The sequence below is a fragment of the Spea bombifrons genome, chromosome 7 (genome assembly GCF_027358695.1).
Source record: "Spea bombifrons isolate aSpeBom1 chromosome 7, aSpeBom1.2.pri, whole genome shotgun sequence".
Classification (NCBI taxonomy): domain Eukaryota; kingdom Metazoa; phylum Chordata; class Amphibia; order Anura; family Pelobatidae; genus Spea; species Spea bombifrons.
The window spans coordinates 38,294,526-38,310,432 of NC_071093.1; the positions used below are offsets into that span (position 1 = coordinate 38,294,526).

Here is a 15,907-nt window from a genome sequence, read left to right on the forward strand (position 1 = left end):
AGTTGACCTGCTTATAGTGCAAAGTAAATGTGATTTACCCGATTAAACCTTGTAGTGTACAAGGTCAACTCGGCCCTCTGTGCTGGAGAAACTCTCAAATAATGGCCCTTCATTATGTATAGATTCGTTTAGGGAATCAAACAAAAATAACTACTTTTCATTGCTTTAATGATTTACATATGACGCTAAAAAAATATAAAACAAACTAAGGTTAAAGTGTTAATAAGCTTTGGGCTCTCATACTCACGCTGGAAAGTCTGCCGCATACTGCCACCCCTCTCGATCTGTCCCACCAGAAATGTTAAAGTCTACATACCAATCTGAGACCTTTAAAAAATGGAGAGTAGTTTATTATATCGCAGACATACAAAAAGAGATTGATGTTTCTTTATCTGAAACTATGTTCTTAATAGGTTGTAGAATAAAACGTCTATCGATTAATGTGATCTTTGATGTATGAAATATACACAACAATACCTAATCTATCATTTTTGTAGAAAATGCAAATGACTACTACCCAGTTAAGCAATTCATATAAATGTGGCAGTAAAGGATAGACCAATTAAACCTCATAGTTGATATAAATAGCCATTCCATCAAATGAATTTAAAGAGCTTAGTCCTATATAGACATCATTCTTAACATAATGTTGTTTGCATAAAGGATTTAAAAAGGTCATGATTTTCAGCCGACATTTCTTTTCTCTGTAGGATAGGGAATTAAGTTGCTATTTTGCACGGGTGGCGTGGATCTGTCTAGCGTTTGCTAAAATCATCTACAGTTTGAGTCTTTTTTTTTAAATCAACGTCATTTTTAGTTCTTTAATGTAGTTTTCAATTAAAGGACAGTTTTAACCTCAAGGAAGGAGTATAGTGGCAGCTGGTGGCAAAGCCAGGGACAGAAGATAAGAGCTATGCTCTTCTGACATATGCTGGGTATGGGTGGGTATCTAATACAGAACTTTATTTTACGAGTAAAAATGATTATTAACAAATTGCAGTTGGGAAAAATGTGAAGCCTTACATTGGAGGGAGTCTTGGTTATCAAAAAGTATGTTTACAGTCCCAAATGGAAATGTGGTAAAGAAATAATCTATTTTTATACCTCAAATACTTTTTTTCAATGGTCAAAACTATGGTCAAAGACACCAACATTTTACATGTTTGATATACTGTAGGTTTTGTAATATGGACGGCTTAAAACTGCGGCATAAAAGCATTAACATATGATGACTATGGAAGAGGGAGATGAATTATACAAAAGATATTTGCTGTTCTGCCAATACAAGCGGAGGGTAAGGGCCATACATCTAGCTGTTGACTGTATATACAATTTGAAATATGTCAGTAATAGGAAACTGATTTCATGGTACAAACTGCAGGTTTTCAGAAAGGTAATAAAAATAAGTCTTACCCAAGTCCAGTGTGGGGAAGGAGGCTTTGTACCAACTTTAGTGCACTCCTGCAACCCGGTTGCGTCACTCCACATGTATCGATCAGTTGGAAGTCCGCTGCAATAAGAGGCATAACACATGGTCAGAGACGTCTGATATACACAGCACTGTGAGCCCCAAGCCATAAGTATTAATAGACCATTGAAACTATTCTTTACAGCAGAGGTATTCAAACTGCCTCCATCTGTACTAATACCGCGGTCATCCACATCCAATGCCGCTAACAGCTAGCTCATGACACTGGCACCATCTAAGGTTAGAAGAGAGGAGTAATTAATGTTAAGCAAAGGGAAAATATTTTTTTTTACAATCAGGACAGGTAAGGTGGGGAATGCACTGCCAATTGGATTGGTTTTGGTAGATTCAGCTCATGCTTTAAAAAAGGTTGGATGCCTTTCTAGCAAACGCAAGTATTAAAGAGTTGTAACAATTTCATTTTGGCTTAGGCTGATCCGGTCAAAAATCTGATTGCTTTTGGAGTCAAGAAGGCATCTTTTTCCCGTCCCTGGTACAATATTGGGGGGAAAATACTTACTGTTTTTTTTTTTTTTTTTCCTTCTTGTGGATAAACATAAACAGGTACTTAAATGGGCTGAACTTGTTGGATTTGTGTCTTTCTTCCATCTGGATAATCACACAAATATGTAATGCAGGCACCTACAGGATGCGCACAGCATCTGATTATGGCTGCAGTAGCATATTCTGGCCTATGTTAACTGGGCTTGGAGTAGCAGGTTCAGGCCCCTCTGCCTCAAAACTGGGGACAGATCGCCCTGTTGGACGATCCGGCATGTGCCGTTGCTAAATGAGTCGCTTACAAGGGAGATCTCTGATCTCCCCAACCAGCCCATTAACACTATGGAGGATTATGCCGAGCAGCACAGCCTCCATAGTTTGCAGCATGCAGAGAACATGCTCCATGCAGAGATGGGTGGTGAGGACCGTTAGATGCTGACCAGGTAGTATTTGTCAAGGACTTTCCCCCTAGTGCATTCAATTCACTGATATCTAGATTGTCTAAAAAATAAAATGAAAAGTATTTATAAAACCAGAATGAGTTTCCCTAAACTGAAACAGATACTTACATACTGCTGTATCCGGTAATAGGATTCCACCTCTGGTTTTCATAGATATACACGCATTTTGTATCAGTCTGTGGAAATATATTTTCCGTGCTGCTGACATACCCTTGAGCAAGAAAAATAAATAAATATATATTATTAATATTATTATTATATAAATAAATAAATAAAAGATCCTAACAGCATTAGAAACGCCAGCATAAAAGACATATTTTATTCTTTGAGAGGTGCCATTTCAGCTTTTTTTTTTTTTTTTTTAAAGAAATGCAGCATTAGATACATCATTCCTAGTAATGCGGATCAAATCCTTCCGAGAAGTACCGTATTTGCTCGATTATAAGACGACCCTGATTATAAGACGACCCCCCAAAATCTGAATATTAACTTAGGAAAAAAAGAAAAAGCCTGAATATAAGACGACCCTAAAGGAAAAAAGTTTTACCAGTAAATGTTAATTCATGTAAACTATTTTTTTTAATAAAAGCTATGATTGAGAAAAATATTTTTTTTTTGTTTTTATTTCTTTTATATTTTCTATTGTATTTTCCAACCTGTCCCCCAGTTACGCACATCTGCCCCCAGGCTTGCCACACCAATATGGCACTGTGGCCCATGATATGCCTTTTAACCCTCTATATGCCACTGTGCCCCATGGTATGCCTTTTGACCCCCTATGTGCCACTCTGCCTCCAGAAATGCCTTATACCCCTATATCCCATTCTGGCATTTAGGGGGTTAAAATGCATATTATGGGGCAGAGTGGCATATAGGGAGGTATAAGGCATTCCAGGAGGCAGAGTGGCATTAAGGGAGTTAAAAGGCATTATATAGAGCACTCTGCCTCCAGAAATGCCTTATACCCCTATATGCCACTCTGGCATTTAGGGGGTTAAAAGGCATATTATGGGGCAGAGTGGCATATAGGGAGGTATAAGGCATTTCAGGAGGCAGAGTGCACTATTAAATGCCACCTTAACGCCACTCTGCCTCCTGAAATGCCTTATACCTCCCTATATGCCACTCTGCCCCATAATATGCCTTTTAACCCCCTAAGTGCCAGAGTGGCATATAGGGGTGTAAGGCATTCCAGAAATGCCCTACACACACACACACACACACACACACACACACACACTTACTTACCGGTGCTTCCAATTTCCTGGTGTATTGCCGGGGCAGCGGGTTGACGTCTCATTCCGCGGCAGCCGGAAGGAGGTGGAGTTGGCAGCGGGGGTTTGTATGCGTCCGTCGCAAATACCTTCCCCGGCTGTCAGAGATCAGGAACTCTGGAACAATGATCTCTGACAGTCGGGGAAGGTATTTGCGACGGACGCATACAAACCCCCGCTGCCAACTTCACCTCCGGAAGCACCGGTAAGTGTGTGTGTGTGGGGGGGGCGACGACAGGAGGATCCAGGTCCCCTGCAGCGGTGCGGGGGATCTGGATCTTAGTCTCCTAATCAGACCTCTATTTGAGGTCTGATTAGAAGACGACCCCGATTATAAGACGAGGGGTATTTTTCAGAGCATTTGCTCTGAAAAAAACCTCGTCTTATAATCGAGCAAATACGGTAATTATGTAAACTGTGTTTTTCAGTTTTTTCTTCTGGTAACACTTAATTATCATGTGGCATGTAAAGCAGGCATTGATAGGTTGTTGCAACGGAAATGAGAAACCTTTCTGCATGTGCATATAAGCATATAGAAGGCCTACCTCACGGCCCCTAAGCCATATATGATGGACACGCGTTACAGGTAGAGTTTAGAGCTGCCCAGACTCCATTGGTTATGCTGAGTGCAAACCGAGGTTCATTTTACCTGATCCCCCAAACACTGAAATGCATCGGTTTAGATCAGATTTTCTCTCTGAGTGGTGGACACATAAACCCCATGCGTATCTCAGTGTCATTTTTTTAATTACCTTGTAGGAACCCTCCTCCAAATCCTCCAGTATAAACCCAAGCTGTATGATCGTAGCCGATGCCCCACAGTACTCCACTGCTGCTACTTTCCACCATTCTGAGATGACCTCCGATTTGACGCCAAAACCTGCAATTAAAGATATATTGTATTGTATAACAATACACAATTTCTTTTTTCCCCCAGGTAAAATGTTGGTCAGATGAGGGATGTCAGTTCCTGAGTGTTACACACATTAGGTTTTCATGATATTTACGCAAATTTCTGAGTGACATAGTTTTCAGTGATTGTTAATTATTTGATTGCAAAAGCAATATCACTACCCTGACAGGAGCTGAATCTGAGTCACCTGGCTTAGGTCTACTGGCAGACAGTTAACATGTATAAGATGTCAATTTACATTAACCTTCCACGATTCCACAAAGTAACTTACATTTGGTCACATGACCTTTGGTTCACGTGAGACTCCAATTCTGCAGTTGGCTCACTCACAAATATGTCTCCTTTGCAAGTTACAGACCAGATAGCTTGGTTAGATGCAGGACCCTGTACTTTTCTGCTCTCACAGCAGGCCATATTTAAGAGGACAAGCTGCAAAATGTAAATAAAATGTTAGTGGGACATTTTACCCTGGGCCTGCGGTGTGCGTCAAGTAAAGACAAGTTACCAGTCCACAGCCAGCAATTGTATCTCCTTACCCAGTCATGCATCTCTTCTTCCGTGGCAGCTGCCAATCGAACGGGCCACCTTTGCTTTGTTCTTTCAGGAGTATAAATGGCAAAAGTGTGTTTATTCTCACTTAGTACAGGCACCAAAATTGTCACTTCATTAAGGAACACGTGAATGTACTGTAATAGAATTGATTATGGAAAAAAGTGGTTACAAGCGTGAAAAATGCATATTATTAAAAAGAGGGGGTAATAAGTGCACACAGCATTAATTTGTACAATTGCCAGATATATTGTAATATCACTACGAAAGTATGCTACACATGTGTCTATCATAAAACAATATCATTTAGGTTTAGCCAGAATGCAATTTTGGACAATTTTATTCCATGGGGATCAAGATGCTTTTTGTGTTTTTTTTCTTGCACCTAGAAGGCAATAAAAATCTCACTTAATAAATATATTACTTTCTAAAAGGAAGATTAATATAGTTGGCCGGCTTGCATAAAATCTAAATTACAGCAGTTTATTCGCTAGTTGATACAGAGACATCAGATAATTCATAAATAGCCAGTGAACCTGTAGTGCCGCAAAGGGAACCTAAGGTACAGATGATGGGTAGATGTGAACACAAGGGCTGGTTTTTCCCAAGCCAGGCAGAAAAATCTGAGCTGTTTTTACTGGTTTAGTCTGCCATATATTCTTCACATATTTGTAGTCTCAGAAGAGGTTAGAAAGCCCTATTACGATTTCCCTAGCAGTGCAGAGAGTGTACCTTTTTCTCTTCATAGTGTGTATAGTATATAAAGAGGATGCTGTCTCGGGAGCCATCAACACCGGTGAACTGTTCAAGAGCCACACGGACATCAATCCACCTGTATGGCTTCCAGTCTCTCCACCACTGTAGAGTTCCATTTTTAACCCACACAGACTGCAAACAAAACATGGGAGGTGTAAAAACCATAGTGAGATGTCATAAATAAGCATCGCCATAAAGAAGAATATTATGCCATATCCATGTTCTCTAGCTCAGGGATCTACAAAACCCAGGAGCCAACTGCAATGGTGCATCTGCATCCTGGAGATAGGGTTTCATCTGCAGGACACATTAACTTGCTCTATACAGAGCTGACCTTGTGTCCAGAGCCTGCTTTTCATTTCTATGCACTGCTGAGAAGCTGGAGTTTTGTGGAGCTTTGCACAAAAAAAAAAAATGCGTGATTAAGAAATAGCCACTCAGTGACACAAAAGCTCTCCTTTTAAAAGCAATGGGGTCATTTTCCGAGCACTTGCTCCATGGGACTCATTAAACTCCCTGGGATTCTTGCCTGAGTCAACGCTGGAGGTAGCTGGCAGGAAGTATACCAACTATAAGGGCAGAGCGGTAATTTAAAGCATACAATGCAACAGTGAAATGCCAGCTCGGGTATATAGCTAGAGGCATTAATAGCAGGAAGGGGGAGGTGGTTGTGCTACATTACAGATCTCTAATCAGACCTCGCCTATACCTGTATTGTGTACAGTTCCGGAGATCCCATCTCCAGAGAGGGTATTGACACATTAGAGAAAGTTTAGAGGACAGCTAATAAAATTGTGAATGGTTTGCAGGATCAAAAACATGTAATGTAAGGATGTTTTACTTGACTAAGAGTGTGGTAGATAAATGGAACAGCCTCCCATCAGAAATGGTAGAGGTTTATAGAGTAAGAGAATTTAAACACGCATGGGATAGTTATATGGCTCTTGAATTTTAGACAAGACCAAGGACTTTGTTCCCGATACCTGCTCCACAGCTTGTTCATAGTGGCGGAAACTATCAAGTTCTCTTTTGGAGCGTTCACTGAGCTGCTCAAATATCTGTTTCCTCCAGGCCGCAGTGTGAGACGGGGTAATGGACAAAGACATAGATTGCATGGACGCCAATAAGCCTATAATACAAAACAGGAGCAAAAAAAAATTAAGCAAAAGATATCAAGCCTCATCCCTGCAACATATCCCTGAAGTTATTATAAAAGTTATAAAATATTGTAATTTCACAATAAAGTATCATCTTCTGTCTTTGCTATTTGAAAACTTGAAAACTTAAGTAACCGTACATCTTACTTCATGAATGTTGGTCCACCAAAATGTATTACAAACCACTAAAGTATTTGATAAGGTTCTTTGCGTAAACAAGCGTAATTTGGCTTTACTAATGCATGGGAGGGTGCTTTTAAACACAAAAATATACCTGTCTGTCGAGTGAACCACTTCAGGGTGGTAGGTATATCAACAAGACAACCACCCCCAGACACCCAGGACCACAAAGCGTATGTATCACTCCCAAAGGTTTCCTCTGCTCCTTCAGTGAAAGTCCCAAGCAGTGGCAGGTGGGCAATTTCATCAGTCTGGAATGGGTTCACGCGCGCCTCAACCAAATCGATGCTGGTCCAATGAGGCGTTCCCCGCTTCAGCCCAGAGTTCCTTGGGTGTACAGATGCTTCATCAGAGACCTTTTCAATGCTTGGGCTAGACGGTTGTTGAGGGTCCACCTCTGTAACTACATCTTGCTCGCCAGCCTGATCTTCAGAATGCTCACCAACTTTAGCCATTACTGATGAGGAGGTACAGGGGTGGTCTTCTTTTGCAACTGGATGATCCGCCTCTGAGGAGCTGTCTAGATCGGACTGAGCAGGTGAATCGGAGTGTTCCTTCACTTCATCTCCAAAGAAACACCCTGCACTAAATGAAGGAAAATGAGTGTTATACAGATTGTGGAAGGACAAAGGTAAAAGAATTACACAATTTATTTAGCTATTAACATAAAATCCGCCTTTGAATTTGGTAAATCGTTTAAAACTGTAATCTTGCTGGCCTTTAGCGCCACCTGCTGGCCATGTTTAATACAACGCATAGAAACATTAAACCAATATAGCAGATCTGATGCAGTCAGGGAAAACATAACGCTGTAAAAACACAAGCTCGCCGGGTCGATCAGTTGGAAAGTTTCAACTCACATGCAAATTACAGATAAATTGGGCACAAACATTATTGAGCAATACTTGATGTGGCGTATCCTTACCTGACGAGGCTAGAAGCACTTCCTGTGTTTGACTTTTCATTTCCAGTGGGTACCACAATGGCTTTCCATGTCTTCCCGCTGAGCTCACTCGGAGTTACCCCTTGACGGAAATAAACTGCGCGGTCCTCGTATCCAATACCCCAGACCTGCATTAAATGGAATCATCTATAAGCCTAGATTCAATTTCTTAGGTATTCTACTCTGTATGGAGTTATAACTCATTACATTAACTTTCTTTATTTCTTTTCATTGTTTACATTGCATGCCAGTTATGATTGGGTTGCCTTTAACTAAAGTTTAACATGGTAACTTAACATACAACAATACCTGGTCGTTTAATCCTACGCTCAGTGTTGACATTTCTCCTACCATCTCGATCCAGCTGGTGCCACATGGGTTGTGGGAATTCACTCCTCGTCTAAACCACACCTGGGGAGAAGACCATAAGCAGTTCAACGCAGTTTGCTTTTAATGTTGGAAGCCTCTAGGCAGTCCAGGGCAGATGCTCTAGCATACAGTTACCAGAACAAACATTCAGCCATTCAGGACATTACACACAGGATTAAGCGTTGTTATTTGAAGTTGGCTAGTATATAGAAATATAGAGAAACCTATAAAAATGTCATGATAATCATATAGATCTCAACAGATCCCAGGTAACAAAAGACACCCTTGCAGCTTAAAATAAGCAATAGTTTAACATGCTCTTAAATTGATACTTCTGTGGAAATAAAGACAATAAGTGGGGAGGCATATCAGATAAACAACCTATTCCTCACGTGTCTTACGCAGGAGTATCCAACAAGTTTCCCTCGAGCTGCGGTGGACCAAGTTCCATGAAGCTCACCTACATGACATGTCTACTGTTTTTTTGGTTTTTATACGTTTCAGCCACACACTTTGAAATCTTACTTTGTGGTTCTTGGTCACAGCCCACACCACGTTTACACCAACTGACACATGCATGATGCCATCATCAGGAGTTGGAGCTTCGACGATGGTCCAAGAACTTCCTAAGACAGGAAATTCACAAAAAGAAATGGTGTTATAGTGTTGCCACGGTTTATTCTCAATAATAAATAAAATGCACTGCTGATTGACATGCTACTGCTGGTAGACACTGTAGTGTGCATGCGTTGCATTGTGATGCCATGCAAGACTGATGAAAGTTTTTTGTGGCACCATGCCATTTCCAGAAAGCTCCATAAGGTAAAGTAACTATTAGTCCAGGGATGGTAGTTGGGGACTGAGCCAATCCATTACCGGCAAAAGAAGCCAGTACAAGTTATTAATTTAACACTATAATTTATAAAACTAGACTAAAAATTATTACTGCTTAGCAACCAAAGAATGAAAAAAGAAAAATGATAACATTTTATTGGACCATGTTTTGCTTATGACTATAAAACTCGTGATGCCACATGGTTCTATTACTACTGTAGGTAGTAGCAAGGTGTAAGTCTTCCTCATTAGTTTTACCTTTTGGGTTATTCCTGCTGATACCTTCCCGTACTATGGCTTGACCTTCCCAGAGGGAAGCCCACAGAAGATCATACGGACCACAACTGATCTGTATGACCTCACTTGGTGTGTCTACTTCGGCCCAGGAGGAACCCTCTGGGTTATCGTGGCAAACATCTTCTCTATACCACACCTGCCAAGGAAAGGTTATAGTTAGAGCAGCGGAATGCCTACTCACAATGAAACACTAGAACCGCAAAGTCATTCATAAAGGGTTTAATTCACTAAAGGCAAATTTACCAGGAGTTGTGGTTTTAATTTTCTCACTTCATGTTTCAATATGAAGGGCCAACCCTGGCAATTTCACCAGCATGAAGGTCTGAGTTAGCCCTCTAAAATGCATAATTCAATGGTTGATGAAATGTAACTATAAATTATACAGGGCCAGCCAAATGCTTACCGCAGCAGAAGCTCACTGGGGTTGGACCTTCATAATGTATAGTGAAGTCAAGAAACCGAAACACAACTCTCCTGCAAACTCTCCTGTCAACTTTCATTCTATTTGAGAACAGAAACCCTTTCTTGAAGCATCTTTATTTAGGTGAAAAGTTAAACTTTTTCTTATAGTAAATAATTTGGACCTTTCCAAGGCAAATGACAAACACACAAAAAAGAGATAATTAGGTTCCAAGCAAAATTGAGAGAACATGCACTACCTTCTTTATAAACCAAATTAATTACATAGAATATATGTTATTATATATATATATATAAAAAAAAAATCACAAGCTCGAAACCGAGGTTATGCAAATCTAAAGAAATAAGGACCATTAGCCTTCCCTTGGATGTCCTTCTTGTCTAGGAACTTAGATTGTTTAGTGCGTATGAGTGTATCATTGTGTTGTACAGCGGATGACAACTTGTAAGGTGCAGAGTTGGTGACAGTTTAGTAAATCAAGCTCATACCTTTCCCTGTAAAGAAACAGTCCATACTGACAGGCGGCCAACAGGTTCATCTGTGATTTCCCACCCGCCAACTGAAATGTCATTAAATGGGTCTGGCAACTTTTTGTTGTCTTCATGGGATGGTATCTAACGAGCAGAAAGTTACATGCACTGTTAGTTAGTCCAGTACATAAGGAAAGCATGCTCAAAAGTCATAATCTGTACATCATCAGTTACTAAATGTAGGTAGAGTAAATTGTATTCTTATGTTAAAGAATAAGCACTCGGCATTGTTTTTTAATTACACTTAATCATTGTGCTATTTTCTTAAAAAAAAAAAAAACGATGTATTATTAGATTATTATTATTATTAATATATATATAATAGCTCTGCTAGGCTCTACGATTGGTAATCATACTGTCTGTGGACAAACAAAAGGAATGAATTGATCTTAATCGCAGACACTGACTAATGAAGGGCTACCATGCCATACAGAATTACCACTGAAAACGTCTTTCCTGGGATATTTTTTTTTCCGAAGATCTAACATATGCTAAAAAATTATTGGCATTGTGTTACCGTTCACTCAGAAAAGAAAGATAACATTCACCTTTGCCCAGCTATTTCTTGACTTGTATCTCCTGTATCGGATCCACCTCCTACGACGCACACAAGAATTCCACTTTTTATCCTTTGTGTATGTTGCTGGGAAGTCTATAGCATATGTCCATCCCTAAAAACACATATAGAGAGCAATTACCGATGCAGTAATAAACAACAAACACTACTATTCACAAAAGGGAATGCTTAGTCACAGCCCTGCCAAACAGGAACATGAAGTGAATATAAAGAGATGCGGTTCCTCATGGGAGCAGCTTTTTTGTCTATATTGGACCATTTTCCTGTAATTTCATGGTAAGCGGAAAATGGGATATGAGAAACACCTCACCTTACCCTCTGCAACTCATCATCTTCACTCACTGTCACATTCCTGTCACAAATGCCACCTCCATGGGTACAGAGCTAGGGCAGGACCAGCACTATTATTGGCAGACCAAATATAACCCTGTATAATCCCCATATAACCCTGAAGACATCTATGACATATGCCGTTCGCTGCTTCTGTAAAGGACAGAGTCTGTAGATTTCTAGCTTGCAACAAAACTCACTGTTACAATACAATACAAACACGAGGGACAAAAAAATATTTTAAAAAGAACATATGGTTTTTTATGCTTTTCAGTCAATGAGGCTGAGGCCATACTTGTATAAGACAGGGGACGCGGCAGTTAGGGAATGGAAAGAATGTCTTCAGATTAGCAGAACCTGCTATGGAATCTTATAGAAGTTCAGCTACGAGACACATGGTGAGGGTAGTGCAAACCAAACACTTTTTTTGTTCTAAAACATTTAATCCATTTTCTGTCTTACATGGATCCTTCCACACTGAGGAGCAGACAATACACGGACACCGCCTGCAACTGTCCGGTTGGTGACCAAGTCCGCCTAAAACAAGGGCCCCAAGGAATGGGTGGCAGAGGTAAATTGGACAGCCCTTATTTAATTATCTTAGATAATAACTACTGACCAACATTACAAAACAACTTCTGATGTTCGTGAAATCTTGTAAGGGCCACAACTAAACGAGACGTGTTTTCCATCTCACCAGCAACCAACAGCTCTTTAAAGTCTGCCTCAGGTGTGCTAGCTTCTAGGTACTGCAAGTCCTCATCAACACCATTTGATTTAGGATTAGTTTCACTCTGTCAAATGATTATGAGTCTCACCCCTTTTTCTGTGGGCTCTCCTCCGAAGTTCTCATCCACATACCAATCCGCTTCCCACTCCCAGTGGGGTGACGGAAGCTCAAAACTGTCCAGCTGCTGGTGCTTCGAGCCGGTGACGTCGCTCCACTGCCAGCGGTCACTGGGAAGCAGCTTCTCGCAAAATCCGTCCACTGGATTCCAACGCTGGAAACAGAGATGCATTTCAGATGTCAATTCCTTACAGTAGGCTCCTTACACAAACAATTAGGCAATAGCATCAACAAGATCAACAAGTGTCTGGAGGGGCGACAGACATTTTTCATGTATTAGGCATTATTTGACAGGCTGATATGCGCACCTGGTTCTCGTAGGTTTCTTCTTGGTATCGGATGGGAAGGTCGCTGGAATGCACATAGACATATATTTGGTGGTTGCAGGCAATCCCCCAGCAGCCCTGCCAAACAGCAGACAGACGTTTGAACTCCAGTTGGCCATCTTTGCACGCCTCCCAGTGCTGTCCGTCTGTAGACAGAGTGTAGACCTTTCCCCAAATATCCACGGCCCACAGCACAGTGTTCGGCATCCTAGAGAGTGGAAAATATACAAAAATTCTGTTTAGACGAGCCGCTATGCAATTAGGGCTGCAAGTAACGATAATTTTCTTAATCGTTGGCCGTTTTTTTTTTCTCGATTAATCTGATAAATAACAATATGCTATTTTTTTTTAAATTTAAAATAATTTAACAAACTGGGTGTTAAAAAACAAACAGCAGAATTAAAAAACGTAAAATTTACATTAACATGTGTCACTGTACCTTGTGTTCTTTTCGGCTTTCTTTTGAAATAATAATTATATATATATATATTTAAACCATCGTTAGTATGAAAAATATCTAAAAATGTGGGTTTCACCTATATAACCTCCAAAAGTATATTTAGGTATTTGTCCTGTTTTTGGAAACACCACATATGCAGTGGTGTCGGCAGGGGGGGGGCCAGAGGGGGCCATGGCCCCCCTACATTATGCTGTGCCCCCCAGTGTGCCCCCCCCAATTGACCCGGCTCACCGCCGGGAAACCGGGACATTTCCCGGTGTGCCGGCACATTGAGCTGAAATTGCAGCCGATGCGGCTGACTGTTTCAAAGCGGCTGTAAAACCGAAGTGGTTTTACAGCCGCTTTGAAACTATCAGCCGCCGGCCGCTTAATGGCTTTCCGGCATGCCAATCATCGAGGCTCTTCGTCCCGCCCCTTTGAAGATGCTCAAGGGGGCGGGCACTTACGGAACAGATGCTGTGACAGGGAGCACGCGGTAGAAGAGCAAGAGCAGCGGAAAAACGAAGACCTTCAAAAAAGTAATTATTTAATTTAAAAAAATAGTTGATAAGCAGAAGGGTCTTCAAATGTCATTTCAATTTAGAAGGAGAACCCCCATTAAACACGTTTGGGTATTTTGTTAAAAATGCCGTTATTTAAGATTTGTGTTATTAGAAGTAATGCACTAGAGTAAGTACACCAGATCTCACTGAAGGAGGCACATTAACAAAAGCTTCACTGAAGGAGGGATATTAACAAGGGGAGGGCTGCCTTGGGAAAATTAAATACAAAAAGATGGTGGCTGGCAGGCTGGGGACATAATTACACATCAGGGGGGGGTAATACACAATTGTATGGTGGCCATTATAATAACCATTACAAGGGGTTGGTGCATCAATACACAAGGGAGGGGGGCAGGCTAGGGGCATCAAATAAATCAATACACAAGGGAGGGGGGCTGGCTGGGGGCATCAAATAAATCAATACACAAGGGAGGGGGCTGGCTGGGGGCATCAAATAAATCAATACACAAGGGAGGGGGGCTGGCTGGGGGCATCAAATAAATCAATACACAAGGGAGGGGGCTGGCTGGGGGCATCAGATAAATCAATACACAAGGGAGGGGGGCTGGCTGGGGGCATCAGATAAATCAATACACAAGGGTGTATAGCAAAAATGCACAAAGGAGGGTGGCTGGGGGGGGCACAAATACACAAGGGGCAATACACACAAACAACAGAGCAATGTGGAAAGCATTTTTATACTAGTAGTAGTATATAATTAATAATATTAGTAGGTTATCCCATCCTGATGTGGGGGTCCATGTGGCAGCAGAGCCTGTCCTGGTATATGTGTTTGGGTGTAAGTGTGGCAGAGCCTGTCCTGATATGTGTTTGGTCATCTGTTTCCTGGCACTTTACTTGCTGTAGAGGGTTAAATAGAACTTTGTAATTTTTATTTATCCAGACTTTGTGGTCACTTCAGAGGACAAAACTTTCTAGGCCTAGAAATCAGTGAGAGGAGGAGTAAAGGTATTGTGTTATTTACTCTTATTTCAATCTGAATATATTATTAAAAAGGAAACGTAGATGTTGGTTCAGAGTTTGTGAAACTCAATTCTTGATTTCTTTATACAGGACGCTATTCCGCTTTGGTTTCACAGACCAAGTGCTATTCAGCTTAGTTATATGCAACTGTATGCATTTTGTTATCTGTGATGAGGTGTTCATTTGGTGATGCAGAGCTAAGATGGTTGTGTTGCATTAATGGCTAAAATATTTCGTTTTCAAGAATATTGTTGAGAATAATGCTATCACTGTTTTGTTGCGCTGAATAAAACTGGACTTTTTCATCTAAAAATGTTTGCAGTAGCAAATGTTTGATTCCATTATGTCTAATCTCCTTAATTTATTTGCGCCTTTTAACTTTTTTGATTTCTGGGATTTTAATAATGTGATAAAAAAGAATGATTTGTAGTTGTTTGGATGTCAAATAGTTTGTCAAATTCTGTTGATCTGTATCAGCTAAGTTTCCATACATTATTTATGTATACCTGCAAATACAGGTTTTTTTGTCTAATTCAATTGCATGTGCTGTTTCCATGTGTTTTTTATTTGATCTATACCTGAACTACAGGGTGTAAGTAAAAGAGCGGTATGGTTTAGTGAATGAGGGGACAAAGGGACTCTGGGGATGATTACAGGGGAGAGGACTTCTCAATGTCACGGTGCAGTCAGAAGGAAGGAAGACTGTACTGACTCTCACTGTCTTCCCCTGATCTGCAGTCAGTGTGGCAAATATATTTTTTTGGTGTGGTAGCGGAGGGAGTGATTGCATGCTAGGGAGCGTTGAGCGGGGCCCAAGAAAATGCTTGGGTAGGGTCCAATATTTTCACTATAAAATATATTGGCAGCAGGGTAAATATCTATATATGTTTTGGCAGCAGGGGCTAATATTTATTTATATATTGGCAGCAGGGTCTAATATTAATATATATTTGCTGCAGGGGCTAATATTAATATATGTCGGAAGCCGGGACTAATAATATATACCGGCAGCAGGGTCTAATATTAAGATATATCAGCAGCAGGAGCTAATATTAATATATATATATATATGTATATATATATATATATATATATATTGGCAGCAGGAGCTAATATTAACATATATTGGCAGCAGGGTCTAGTATTTATATTCATATTGGCTGCAGAGCCTATTATCAATAAATATTG

At 40.6% G+C, this 15,907-nt stretch overlaps 1 protein-coding gene across 1 annotated transcript in view; it reads right to left on the reverse strand.

Moving 5' to 3' along the window:
* Positions 1-15,907, reverse strand: part of TECPR1 (tectonin beta-propeller repeat containing 1) — a 28,729-nt gene that overhangs the window by 5,488 nt on the left and 7,334 nt on the right. The window contains exons 2-18 of the mRNA XM_053471474.1: positions 12,716-12,941; positions 12,379-12,561; positions 11,202-11,324; positions 10,612-10,737; positions 9,664-9,838; positions 9,097-9,197; positions 8,512-8,613; positions 8,185-8,330; positions 7,354-7,844; positions 6,906-7,051; positions 5,899-6,054; positions 5,154-5,303; positions 4,889-5,046; positions 4,457-4,584; positions 2,539-2,641; positions 1,414-1,510; positions 248-327 (exon numbers count right to left, since the gene is read on the reverse strand). Coding sequence (XP_053327449.1) covers positions 248-327; positions 1,414-1,510; positions 2,539-2,641; positions 4,457-4,584; positions 4,889-5,046; positions 5,154-5,303; positions 5,899-6,054; positions 6,906-7,051; positions 7,354-7,844; positions 8,185-8,330; positions 8,512-8,613; positions 9,097-9,197; positions 9,664-9,838; positions 10,612-10,737; positions 11,202-11,324; positions 12,379-12,561; positions 12,716-12,940 — 2,690 coding nt within the window. The 5' untranslated portion in view covers position 12,941. The remainder of the gene's footprint in view (positions 1-247; positions 328-1,413; positions 1,511-2,538; positions 2,642-4,456; positions 4,585-4,888; positions 5,047-5,153; positions 5,304-5,898; positions 6,055-6,905; positions 7,052-7,353; positions 7,845-8,184; positions 8,331-8,511; positions 8,614-9,096; positions 9,198-9,663; positions 9,839-10,611; positions 10,738-11,201; positions 11,325-12,378; positions 12,562-12,715; positions 12,942-15,907) is intronic.